At 41.5% G+C, this 13,339-nt stretch overlaps 1 protein-coding gene across 1 annotated transcript; it reads left to right on the plus strand.

Annotated features, from left to right (window-relative positions):
* Positions 1-1,043: 1,043 nt before the first annotated feature.
* On the plus strand, positions 1,044-12,194 carry LOC123119433 (ATP-dependent DNA helicase 2 subunit KU70). The gene is made up of 19 exons (XM_044539238.1): positions 1,044-1,359; positions 1,469-1,549; positions 1,904-2,020; positions 2,581-2,695; positions 3,167-3,272; positions 3,685-3,802; positions 4,163-4,246; positions 4,314-4,372; positions 5,542-5,675; positions 5,758-5,801; positions 7,592-7,668; positions 7,858-8,005; positions 8,486-8,547; positions 9,607-9,667; positions 10,325-10,417; positions 10,486-10,603; positions 10,854-10,956; positions 11,280-11,463; positions 11,843-12,194. The coding sequence occupies exons 1-19, from the start codon at positions 1,297-1,299 to the stop codon at positions 11,954-11,956; spliced, it is 1,881 nt and encodes a 626-aa protein (XP_044395173.1). The 5' UTR covers positions 1,044-1,296; the 3' UTR covers positions 11,957-12,194.
* Positions 12,195-13,339: the final 1,145 nt, after the last annotated feature.

Below are 13,339 nucleotides of genomic sequence, written 5' to 3' on the forward strand. Positions count from 1 at the left end.
CGGGGGACGTGCTGCAACCGATAAGGTGCGGTGTTGGAATCGGGCGAGGGATTTGATTCAATCGACGAGGGTTGGTGGTGGTCAGCGATGGCAGTGTCCACCGTGGATTTTTATTGCATTCATTCTTTTGCTGGAACCACTTTACATTTTTGCTGGAACCAGCTTTCAATGTTGCTGCAAACTCAGAGGATGGTGGTATCCTCGCCGCATGATCTTTGCTACATCAATTTTGGGCTGGAACTACTTTTGATTTTGGTTGGATCCAACATTTGACTTTGCTGCATAGGCTAGGAGTTGGGGGCGACGACGACTAGTGGCTGCCATCTGTTTTTGCGCATTGCTGTTTTTGCTGAAACCAACAACCATTTTTGCTACAACCATCTGAAGCAGAGCTGGAATCGGCGAGATTTGTTCGCGACCTTCGACGATGGCGCATTTCTGCTGGAACCATGATTTTTTTTTTTGCTGGAATGGTTGTTGGTTTTTGTGGCTACCACCAACGAAACCCCCTTTTTTGTTGCTGAAGCTTTTTTCTATGAACACAGTGGTGGAAGCCGACGCCGGCGACGAGCAGACGACGATGACCAAGGGTGCTACAACCACGAGGCCACGTCTTGGAACCAGCTGACGAAGAGCTGCAAACGGCAGAAGCTGAATCAAGGCGACGAGGGCCACAAAACGACCATGAGATTTAGCTTCAACGACGACACCGGGGTTGCGAGCACGTCGATGGCGAGACGAGCGAGGAGCGGCGCCCTCCGTGGGAGGGTAGACACGGGAAAGGTCGACCGACGCAATGGGGGCAGGGGACGCTTTTCTCCCTGGACGCACGTGGACAGGCGCGCCGGCACCTAGCACTCGCCATTAAACTTTTTTTTTTTGAGAAATAGCACTCGCCATTAGAATAAGGTTATTTTGAGGAACGGATGGCGTAGCCCGTAGCAAGGCACTGGATTTTCTACCAGGGGAGTCGTCGATGCGGGCTGACAGGTGGGCTGGAGTGGACTGGGCCTCTGCCAATATATGACCGTCTCCGCCGTCAAAGAAAAAGAAAAAGAAAAAACTCGTCCCCGAGTTTCCCCCACTCCCGCCAGCCGCCGCTCCTCCAGGTCTCCGCCGACGAGGAGGGCGCCGCCGCTCGTCCAGTACCCGGACGCCACCGCCTCGCCTCGCGACTCCCGTGACCAGGAAGACTCGCCTCGTCTCTCCGCTGACCAGGAAGGTTCCAGAAGCTACCGGAAGGGTTCCCCACGCACCCCCTTCTTCCCCGCGCGAGTGCTAGTTCCGGCCGGCGCCATGGACCTGGACCCCGAGGGCATCTTCCGCGACGACAGCGACGAGGACGACGACAACCTCCATGTACGCTCCCTGCTCCGCGCTATCCTTTCCCCCATTTTCCATCTTGGGTTCGATTGCTGCGTGCGTCGCGATTTGTTTTGATGCTAGCGTGTGGTGGTTTTGGATGCAGGAGAGGGAGGCCAACAAGGAGATGGTCGTCTACCTCATAGACGCCTCGCCCAGGATGTTCACCCCCGCCAACGCCGCCAAGGTGAAGCACAAGCAGCTTATATGCGCATAGTTTCACAGCCCCAGAGCATTGTTGATTCTGCAATTAAGTCAGCATATAACATGTATTTTGACCATAACTTTCTCAAAGTGGTGCAACTTACAAGTAGTATGCCTGGTTTTCGGCACACGCAAAGTAGGCAGCTAGTCTCTGTATGCTTTCGAGGGTTTGCTTTAGGTCCAGGACTCTAGGTTATGGTTTAGAGTGAACGATTTTGGATAATACGATGGTAAGGATAGGAGCTTGCTGTATTTGCCGATATTTAGTTTGTGTGAAGTTCTGTGGTTATATTTATTTACAGGTAATGTAGCATTTTGGTCTTGTTGTTCTTTGCAGCCAGATGAAAAGCAGGAGACACATTTCCATACCATAGTGAACTGCATCACGCAGTCTCTGAAGATGCAGATTATCGGGAGATCCCGTGATGAAGTTGCAATATGCTTCTTTAACACCGTAAGTTGCTACTCACAGTAGTAAGCTTTAACTCGATGCTTGATTAGTTATTAGTTTATTTATTCACTGGTCCAAGTCCTCTGATTTTACTGCAAGTGATTGTTCGGACTAAAGGCAAAGGCGAGGTTTTCGAGTTCCAACCTGTTGGTTGAGACCTTAATCTTCGCTGGTGTATTGCTCTCTGTGACAACTTTGCTTCCTAGTTTTACTTGATAGATCTGCTGTTACTAGGCCTGATGAATGGACACTGAACTTGAAGATTTCAATTATGTCTTTGAAATCCACTTTCATTCATCAACAAATGAACTGATTAGAACTGCCAGGTGTTGAAAGAGTGACATGTTGCTATGATTTGTTCTTTTGTCTATTGAGCAGTTAAATGTGTGAAAATTTGAGCTAAACTGTTTGTCTTGCACTGTGTAGATTACTAATATCTGATAAGATTCTTTTTATGATGTTCCTTACAAAGTGCAACTTCCTTGAACGCTTACAAAGTGGTACTGATATGCTATTATTACATGGTACTCTTCTTTGATATAGCTATCACATAACTCTTGCAGAAAGAAAAGAAAAATTTACAGGAGCTGGCTGGTGTATATGTTTACAATGTCACAGAAAGAGAGCAACTTGATAGGCCTGATGCAAGACTGATTAAAGAATTTTCTTGTGTAGAAGGTAATGCTACTTAATGAATTGTTCTTTTTGCACAGCCGATCAGAGTTCGAGTGATACACATGCTGGGCTACTTCCATGTAGCAGATTTGTATATAACACTTGCAGAAAATTTGAAATTGTACAGTTGGATGGTTTACTTATACCATATATCACATGCATAAAAATCATGCTACAAGACTGAAACTCAGACATTGTATTATCTCAACTGATTCTGGCATTTTACATCTCATGTTGATTTCATCTTTTGTATTCTCTTGGTCACTAAAAAATTGTGAGGCAACCATGTTTTTGGAAAGTTAGCTAGGAAATATCATTAGTATCAGTACATGAACATTGTAAGCATGATGTTTATTTCATTTTGTTTTGGCCTGAACAGAAAGGCTCTATGGATAAAATTGGAGTAGGATACTTGTGTATGAGAGAACTCAGCAACTATGTTTTCATTATAATCTTTGTTTTCACTTGTGCAAGATTCTTTTATGAATAACATTGGAAGCCGGTATGGAATAACCTCTGGATCTCGAGAGAATACCCTGTACAATGCTCTTTGGGTTGCACAGGCACTGCTGCGTAAAGGGTAACTTCACTTTTCTCCTTTGTTTCTCAGATGCCGTAGTTTATATTAATTAACACATTCCAGTAGCATTAAACATCTTTGTTGAGGTGTAGCCTGTATACATGACAAGTATTGTCTATAACTTTCTTGGGGGATACAGTTCAGCAGTAAAGCTTAAATTTCTATATATTATGCACGATCTAGTTTGCATCAGCTAGATCATTGTGCACATTATACTTATTAGTTATAAGTGAATGTAATATACTTTAGGTGCTTTAACAGTGTTTTGCTGGATGTTGAAGCATAAATTCACGTGTTAGTGAATGCAGCATCCTTTAGGTGCTTTAGCTATCAACCTATCATCTAATGTAATGGTTAACACCTATATGGTTCAACTTCAGTGATTCACCTTTCTTCTTTTTTCATTCGTCAGATCTGTGAAGACTGTGAGTAAGAGAATCCTCATATTCACCAATGAGGACGATCCTTTTGGTGGTATTACAGGAGCAGCAAAGACTGATATGATTAGGACCACAATTCAACGTGCAAAAGTTTGTTTATGCCACATAAATCTATTCTGTTTTTACACCAAGCAGCCCACAGATGCAAATTACTCCCTCCGTTCCAAAATATAGTGCGTCCTCGGTTTCCGTGCTTCAACTTTGACCATAAATTTAACCAATGAGACCGACTGTGGCGGGAGCAAAAGTTATACCAACGAATTCGTATTCAAACGAAGTTTTCAATTATATAATTTTTGCTCCCGCCGCAGTCGGTCTTGTTGGTTAAATTTATGGTCAAAGTTGAACCTTGAGAAGCGTGGGCGCACTACATTTTGGAACGGAGGGAGTAATATTGTATGGTCCTAATGATCTTATGTTTTTGTTCTATAATTACTTGCCTATCTTCAGGATGCACAAGATCTGGGCCTGTCTATCGAACTTCTTCCATTGAGTAGGCCTGATGAGGATTTCAACATGTCCCTGTTTTATGCAGTAAGTTTTCGCAGCTCTCCTCTCCCCTGGTATCAGTGCCAAATGCTAAGCAACTTCCATCTCCCAGGATTTGATTGGTCTGGAGGGAGATGAAGTAGTGCAGTACGTGCCATCTGCTGGTGAAAAGTAATTTCCTTTCTTTAAGCACCAATTTTACTTGTCGATTGTTTCTTTTGTCTTGTTGATACAAATGTAAATACTCAATGGCATCTTATTCTTCTAATTACTTTGCGCAAAGAAAAGAAAAAAGAAAAATATTGGTGCTCGTGGGAACTTGCAACTTTGTTGAATGGAGATAATCTGTGTCTCAGAACCAGATCTGAGAACAAATATACAGTCTGTTGTTTCTTGTGACTATGTAGACTTGTTATTGTCCTACCATGAATTTTGTCCGTAGTGGGTGTCAACTCTGTGCATTGTCCTCCAAATAATAAGAACATAGGATAAAACAACTGAAGTTGAATGGTTAACTTGTTATCTTTGTTCTCACCAAAAAAAACTTATTATCTTTGCTTAAGCGTACAAATGCTTCCATAAGGTTTTTTGCCGTTCTGCATGAAATTTAGGTTAAGTAACCTCAGGTGCACTTCTTGTGTGAACTAATCCAGCTGTAAAACCATTATGTGCTCGGGTGTAGGGAAGAGGTGGATGCATGTGTAGGCGAGAATTGTGGTTTGCGCACAAGGAAGAGCGGTTCACCCTTGTACACGCGGCATGGCTCTTCCCCAGCCGCGAAGCAAGGCTCTGAACACTTGTGACTTGGAGAATCTATTTGTTGCTTAATTCAACTAGTTATACATTGCACTTATATAGCAGACCCTGGAGAAAGGATACCATACACAATAGGCATATAGCCAACTAGTAATACTCAAATATGTAGCTAACTGCTACTAGGATACAAACTCTTCTCGGCTGCAATCAGGCGCCTCTCCTGATTGGGTCATTGAAACAAGGACTAGGAGTCCTAGTCGATTATCACCTTACCGTCCAAACTGGGTTCAGATGCTGCTGCTGTTGCTGTCTTAGATCTTCGCCTGTAGGTCAGATGCGCCCGTAACAAAAACTTGAATGGATTTTTTGCTTGGTCCATCAACAAGAATGGTTAGCTAACTCTGTAGAGCTTTCGGAGGCTCTAGCTATATCTTAGCATCTCTTGGTACGCATCATAATTTTTATGCTACTGGTCTGTTACCCTAATCATTATGGAAGGTTATGCTTATGCTTTACTTTACTTAGATATAGTTTTCTTTAGACCCACTTACTTCGAGCCCTCATTCTAGTATTGTTCTTTGAAGGCTGGAGGATATGACCGATCAACTGAGAAAGCGAATGATGAAAAAGCGCAAAGTCAAAACTCTCTCATTTGCAATTACAAATGATGTTTGCATAGAGGTGAACACATATGCGCTAATCCGTCCAACTGCTCCAGGTATGCTCTGACTCTGTCTTTCAAATGCTTCTTTACAAGTTGTTGTAACTTAAGCATAAATGTGTTACTTCTATATTTGTAGGGACGATTACGTGGCTTGACTCGATCAGTAACCTTCCATTAAAGGTAAAGTTATGCTCTGTGAAAAATATATGCTCTTTGTTGCTTTCTTTTTTGGATTTTGCTGATGCGCCTTCATAGTTTGTTATGCTATCATTACAAAAGTTGTGACGAGCTTACGGTAGGCTTAAGTCATACTCCCTCTGTATCACAAATACATGTCGTTTCGGATATTGACATGGTCTTCAAGATTTACCCATGACCACTAATTTTTACTATAGTAATAGTATGCATACATAACACAAGAAAATTATCATAGTATGAGTACTTTTCAAGAAAAATGTATCATATGGTTTACAAGTTCTGAATCTAAATAGTTGAAACAATATTTATAGTCAAAGTTTGAAAACTTTGACTGAAGGCATTTCCAGATGGAGGGTAGCTCAGAATTGTAGATAGCATCCTGGCTATGCAGTACCATCTCTTGGATAATGTTGAAAGAGCATCTAAGCAATTTTTTTCCTGCTCTAATTTCTAAGGATATTTGGTTTGTTTGACCGGGAAGTGAAAATGTTTTCATGGTTGATGATGCAACATTCTATAGTCTGACAGTGTGGTAACTGATTCATTGTAGACCCAGATTATGCAACGCCAATCTCTTACCATTATAGGGCAAAAGATTGATGCAACCTATGTATAGGATCAGTACCCAGCACTTCCAGATGTTTTGAGTGTGCATTTACCTAAGCAGCTGGAGATGCAAACACACAGTTTGGTTTTGGGGTGTTATGGACCGTTCCACAACCTGATAAATTGCATAAGAATAGGATAATGGTTTGGAAACTAGGGATAGGGCACTCACCTAGTCCTTGATGTGGAAGAGAGGCTCTAAGGCTTATTGGAACTTTATCTGATTGATTGCCTAAAACGGTTACACGCTAGTCCTTTATATAGTACAACTAACTTGATCCACAAGTTGGATCTCAATTCAAGCTTAAGATGCACCAAGAATAATTAAGACCTAAGACCTCCCTTAATCGAACAGGTTTCCACGTACATGTACGGCACATGCATCTATCCTGCTGTAACCACTACTATATCTCTAGTGTACTAGCCATATCCAAATCGTTAGCACACTAACTAATGTCTATCCTATTCCATCCTGAATGGACAGCCATGTTGTTATCCTGAGCATGTCGGCTGGCCGCATGGCCCAGGGCCATGACCATAACGTGGGGGCGTACACCCCCACCCGCAGGTCATGGATTCTTCTCTGATGCCCTCTCGAAGCCCTCTCCAAGTGTACTGTGTCCCTGTGAATTTGCTGCAAAATGGTCAATAATATTTAATAACGAGTAATAGTCAAATGGATAGAAAAGTTACACAGCCACACTGTTGGTATCTGGAAAATTCGAATTATTCAGATTCATGATTGAAGGATCTGAGAGCTACATGATATAATCTGATTGGATCATAGAGCTACTATTTTATGGTCATGCATTCCTGACCTTCAAGGGAGTTGAGGTTGAGGTGCCATCTGTTTGCCACACAAAAAGGAAACGGATCAAGACTAGTCATTGTGTAGAGGACTACCATTATAGATTAAGCATTTCTGTGCCTCTTGGGCATAACAGAACATTCAACAGTTTTACATATTGTAAACAATCTTTGGGCTTTTTCTTCTTCAGAATCTGTTCCTGAATGTACTCGCATAATGAGATGTTGCATATCTTATGGAAGTGAGAGTTTTCGTTGTTATTAACTTCCTTTTATTAGGGAAGATTTGCAGTGCAACTCTTCTCTTGCAGTTGCTTTTTGCTTACATTTTCTTAACACATAAAATGATGTTTATACAGACTGAAAGGTCTTTCATATGCAATGATACTGGGGCCCTTCTTCAGGCTCCTCAAGAGCGCTTCCAGCTATACAATGAGTAAGTACACATATGTTTATACAGTATCATGTAATAATGTATTTTTTAATTTCTAGATTTTTTTGTGTTATACTTCCAGTATCTGCTTCCTGGTTTCTTCACCAATCTTTCCATTATTTGTTTTCTTGTTTCAGTTTGATGCTTATATTTGTGATCTTAAAGCACTCTTATGTATTCATGTTTGTGCAGTAAAGTTGTGAAATTTTCTGTTCGTGAATTGTCTGATGTGAAGAGGGTTTCAAGTCATCATCTTCGCCTTTTAGGGTTCAAGCCATTGGATTGCTTAAAAGATTATCATAACTTAAGTCCATCAACATTTATTTACCCCAGTGATGAGGTAATAACACTACCTTATATTGTCATTGCTAAGGGTACTTTGTTCTTTTGTGCATGACGTTCATCATTCAAATACTATTATTATTTTGTTTCTACAGAGTCCAGACCATTTGTGTCTCTACTCTCTATCTTTAGACTGATAATCTTGTTCATAAGCTTCCAATATTTTCTGTGATGAGAATGTTTTCATTATATGTGCTTCTCTAACTTGAGGTAGATAATCAACAGTTGTAAACTTTCAGTATTTTCCTTGATGGGAACGTTTTCATTATATGTGATGACAATTTTGTAGTTTGACTTGGTGGTTCTAGTGCATACTACTTCTTGTTCAGGCTGAAGGACTAGTTCTCTTAGAAAATATAATACTTCGCTCAGTGATTAGTTACTTTGTGCTATTAGTAACTAAATAGATCTCTTGAAAATATTTAGGGTTGTTGAATGATGGGTGCATGCTAGATTTACCTCCTTTGCTTTGATGCAGCAAATATTCGGAAGCACTCGTGTTTTCGTTGCTTTACATAGCTCGATGCTGCGTCTTGGACGGTTAGTCACTATCGCCTATTCCCGATCCTGCCACAACTTCTATGACCACTTCAGGAAGAAAGCTTGTCCGAGAACTGAAACCTATGAATGTGCATGAAGTTATCCTGAATCATAAGGATGCACTAAAAAGAATTAGTATTGGATTATTGGTTCTAATTAATCTGGATTATTCGTTCTCACATTACATTCTCTCGTTGTTTGGGATAATTTCTGGGGATATCCACTTCGGTATGATGTTGAGGTATTATTCACGACAAGTAATGAATTCGAATACACGTGGTTGGAACATTGTTTGCTGAAGTTTTGGGTTTGTTTGTTGTGTCTTCTGTTGAAATATTTTTTGATGATCTGATCTGTAGTCTGCTGGCTGTTTGGAAAATGAAAGGATAAAGGAGTTGTGACTTATGATGTGAAAAGCATGGTAATGGGTGATATGGTACACAACAGGGAAAGTTACTTTCTTTTAGGTCATATATCTAAAATGGGTTCTTTGGTGGCACTCTTCTAAACTGTAGGATCCCAGTCAATGCCATTTATCTGTTTTCCTCGTGCTATGCCTAATTGGTTCCTTGTAACTTCTGTTGGGTCTGTATATTAATTAGATTAGTAGTCTAAATACTAGCTTGTGTGTTTGATCTACTTTAGATTTCATAGAATCGAATGGATCTAAAAAATCCGAAACATTTTTTTAGGTTGTCGTTTTGGCATGTATGTTCAACTTACTCGTCTCTTTTTGTGTATGGGAGGTGCCAAAGTCAATAAGAGTTTGGCCACACCAACAGATAATCACTTACCTTACTAACATAATGTTCTGTAGCAACCCATCATTGCAAACCTTTCTATGTTACTAGCTATCATGTGTCATGTACTCATGTTGTACATGTTCTCATGTGTTTATTCAAACAAGTGGCTGGGCATAGACTAAGATGTTCATACAAGTGGCTGGAAATTAACAAGAGTACACACGCTTATAGCATCATAAATGTAGTGTTTCGTGTTTCTTTTTATGGTTATGCGATCTGTTTTACAAACTTAGAATTATGATATGTATGATTTCAGGTTTGCACTTGCATTTTACGGGACCCCAACTCGCCCACGGCTTGTAGCCCTTGTTGCACAAGTAAGATATATTTTCCATGTTTATGTTTGTTTTGCAATGATTACTATGGTAAACTTTTTAGTCTGGGTTACGTGTATGATATGACCAACCTCTTTAGGAACAGATCTGTTCAATGTAATAGTGCAAATGGTGTTAATTGCACACAAAAAACGCTGCTTATTTTCCATAAAAAATGATTTCTGGCAAGGTGATGTGTAACATGATTGTTCTATGCATCACATGATAGCTTATCTCTAGGCACCCACAGCACTATGTCTGAAATATCTGGGTTTGATTACGTCAACAAAAATGATTATTCTTCATGCTTCATTTCCCTGAATTTTTTCTAATTGCTTCATTCAACTAATTACTTGGATATTTCTCAGTGAGATAATGAGGTAATCTGTAATAAACCCAAAATGACTTAGCTCTACAAACACCTCTTGTTGTGATGCTCAACTTTCCAATCTGTCATGTTCCAGCTTCTCCCCATTTCTCACTTGTAGGATAAGACTCGAGTGGATGGTGTGAAAATTATCTACTCCTGCATCACATTCCACTTTTTTTTTGTATTATGCATCATAATTTTTCTGTCTGTGGCTCTGAACTTCTTGGATTTACAATTTCATAACTCCAACTATTTTCTTTTCCGAAATAAACACTGGGATTGAAAAACAGGAAGAGGTTATTTCTTCGAGTGGTCAAGATGAGCCACCTGGAATGCACATGATCTATCTTCCATACTCGGATGATGTTAGATATCCTGAAGAGGTAACCACTGGTGCTGCTTTTGTATTTTCCCTTCTTAAGCAACAGAATGATTTTACACTTATGTGCAGGTTCATCTGACTTCTGGGGATGCACCTCGCGCTACAGATGAGCAAATAAAGAAAGCTTCGAATCTGTTGAGACGTATTGACCTGAAGCATTTCTCAGTAAGCCATTTTGCTAACCCAGGTAAATCACTACCTAGAATTGATTTTAGTTTTTGTTAGAACTACTCGTAACTTATGTGTGTGTTCCACTTGTAGATTTGCCTCTTGTCTTACAATCTATATAGACCAGGATTGCTTGCTGATGTGTTGTAGCTCTATATCTTGTTGGGTTAGCATGGCAATGAGCATTAAGAACTAAGTTGATGCACAGACTCTAAATTCAGTGAATTTCTCATTATTCCGATTGTGGTTTCTGTTCTTTCATGGAACAGGATTGCAAAAACACTATGGGATTTTGGAGGCCTTAGCTTTAGGTGAGGATGAGATGCCGGATATAAAGGATGAGACCCTGCCCGATGAAGAAGGCTTGGCTAGGTACATGTTTTTATTTTGTCAATTGTGTATGCTACATCCTAATTCCGCCATTTGTTTCTTGCAAATGCAAATTATTGAATAACTATAGTCAACCATCTTGGTGTTCCTGCATCCAAACAGGGACAGTGATGATGAAAACATAATTTAGTGCATGCTGAAATAGGCTTAAGATATTTTTATTCTTTATATAAGAAAGCACAATCTAGGGCATGCTTAAATAAGCCGAAGGTTTACTTATCAAACATATTGTTTGTATTATAAAAGAAACATACAACAGTCGCCCCGTACCTTATCGTGGAATATTTCCTATACTCTTATCTTAGGCCAGGAGTAGTTAAAGCTATAGAAGAATTTAAGGCTGCAGTGTTTGGTGAAAACTATGACCAAGAGGAAGCTGAGGCAGCAGCAGCAAAAGGTGGGGCCTCAAAGAAGAGGAAAGCAATTGCTGATGCAGCTTCACAGAAAAGCGCGGCTTATGACTGGGCAGACCTTGCTGATAATGGGAAGGTGAGTAGTCAGGTTATATTACAAAGATTGTGTTTGCACGAAAATCTGCTCAATACGCAAACTGTTGTTGGATAAATTGGTCTTTTGCTGGTCGCCCACTCTACAACCTATGCTGTAATTCCAAAACTAGTGAGCGTAATATGCCAGATCTTGGCATTTTAGGAACTATAGTTCCACCAAGAATCATGCTTTGTTGAAAAGTGATCCGCAGAAAATGAGAAGGTTATACATGTTCAAACTATGCATGCACCTTCGAAGCATGAATTACATTTGGATGTGCTGCTTCTTTGATATCCCTGAATGACGCCATTCATCCAAAGCTTTCTAAGTTAACCACGCTAACGTTTGTTTTGCAAAATTCTGAATCTTTAATTTGCAGCTGAAGGACATGACGGTGATGGATTTGAAAACTTACTTGACGGCGCATGGACTCCCAGTTTCTGGTAAGAAAGACGCCATCATCAGCAGGATCTTGACTCATCTAGGCAAGTGAGAAACAAGAATCAGTGACTGGAATGTGCAAGACGTCTAGTGTGCATCCTATGTAGCCATGGATGATAGACCCACCCTCTCTGTTTGGGACGTGGCGATTTTGTATAGCAGTACCGGGTGCCAGTGTGACTTCCATGTTAGTTTATTTGAAACCGTGCTTGTGCTCTTGTGCGACGGAATTTGGGATGGAGTTGTCTTAGATGACTTGTGGCTGGTGAAGCACCATTTCCACGTGTTGATGAAAGTGTGTTCAGACAAAAAGGTTAGGACGCCGATAACTGCCACACGTGTGGTGTATCTGGTGGTTGTGCCGCACGCCCTGTGTGGCACGGAGATGACCCCGCCTGCATGACCGCGTACGGGCGCGCACAGCCATAGCCCGCACGTCTGGTGCAGCGTGATCGTCCCGCACGAGCACGCGGCCCGCACGACGTGTCTCGGCTGTCGCCCCTCCCTGCCTGAGAGTCACATGCCCCGCGTGTCAGTAACCATGCGTCCCGCCGCGATTGCCATTGTCCGGACCTCTTCGGTTGCCATGTTGCTGAACTACGGTTGCCATGGTTGCTCAATTGCAGTTGTCATCTTAGGTCAAGTGCCGAATGTCATTTTGCAACTGCAGCTGTTGCCATATATGGTTTGGTCTACTATAGTTATCATGATTTGAAAAACTTTAGGAGTTGCCACCTACTAACACTGGACAGTTGCCATGTAGCACTAAAAAAATGGCAAAAAATATTTCGGTAAAAAAAGAGTTGCCATATGCTTACAAGCACGCTAGGGCAGTTGTCATGTACCCTGCAAAACACATGGCAACTGATAGCATTTGGTGTGTGGGAGAGGAGACGGGCATGTGGGCGATGGTGGTATCTTTAGGAGTTGCCACCTACTAACACTAGACAGTTGCCATGTAGCGCTACAAACAGACGTGGCAACAAATAACATGTTCGGGGTAAAAAAAGAGTTGCCATCTGCTCATGCTCACAAATAGGGCAGTTGCCATGTACCATTCAAAAACATGGCAAATGACAGCTTGGGTGTGGGAGAGTGGGAGAATGGGCAGTCGTAGGAGATGGGGAACAGAAGTGGTGCGCGGCGTGCGGGCGCGACAGCAGTTTCATCGCACGCCTCGACTGGCGAAACGTTGATCGCGGAGAGAAACCGGCGTGCGGGCGAACTCCCTCACACCCACACACACGAGTTGTCCTATGTGGCATACAAAATCAGCCTTTTCATGCCACGATTCGTGCAAAAGGTGTTGGACGCTGATGGAAACGTGTGGGTGAGTTGTCTAACGCCCACACGTGTGGGCGTTAGTGTTTTCGAAAAGTTATTCCATCCGCTTTGTCCACAGCTTCCTATGATTGTAGACAAAGGCCAAACCTTA

The sequence above is a fragment of the Triticum aestivum genome, chromosome 5D, assembly GCF_018294505.1.
Source record: "Triticum aestivum cultivar Chinese Spring chromosome 5D, IWGSC CS RefSeq v2.1, whole genome shotgun sequence".
Classification (NCBI taxonomy): domain Eukaryota; kingdom Viridiplantae; phylum Streptophyta; class Magnoliopsida; order Poales; family Poaceae; genus Triticum; species Triticum aestivum.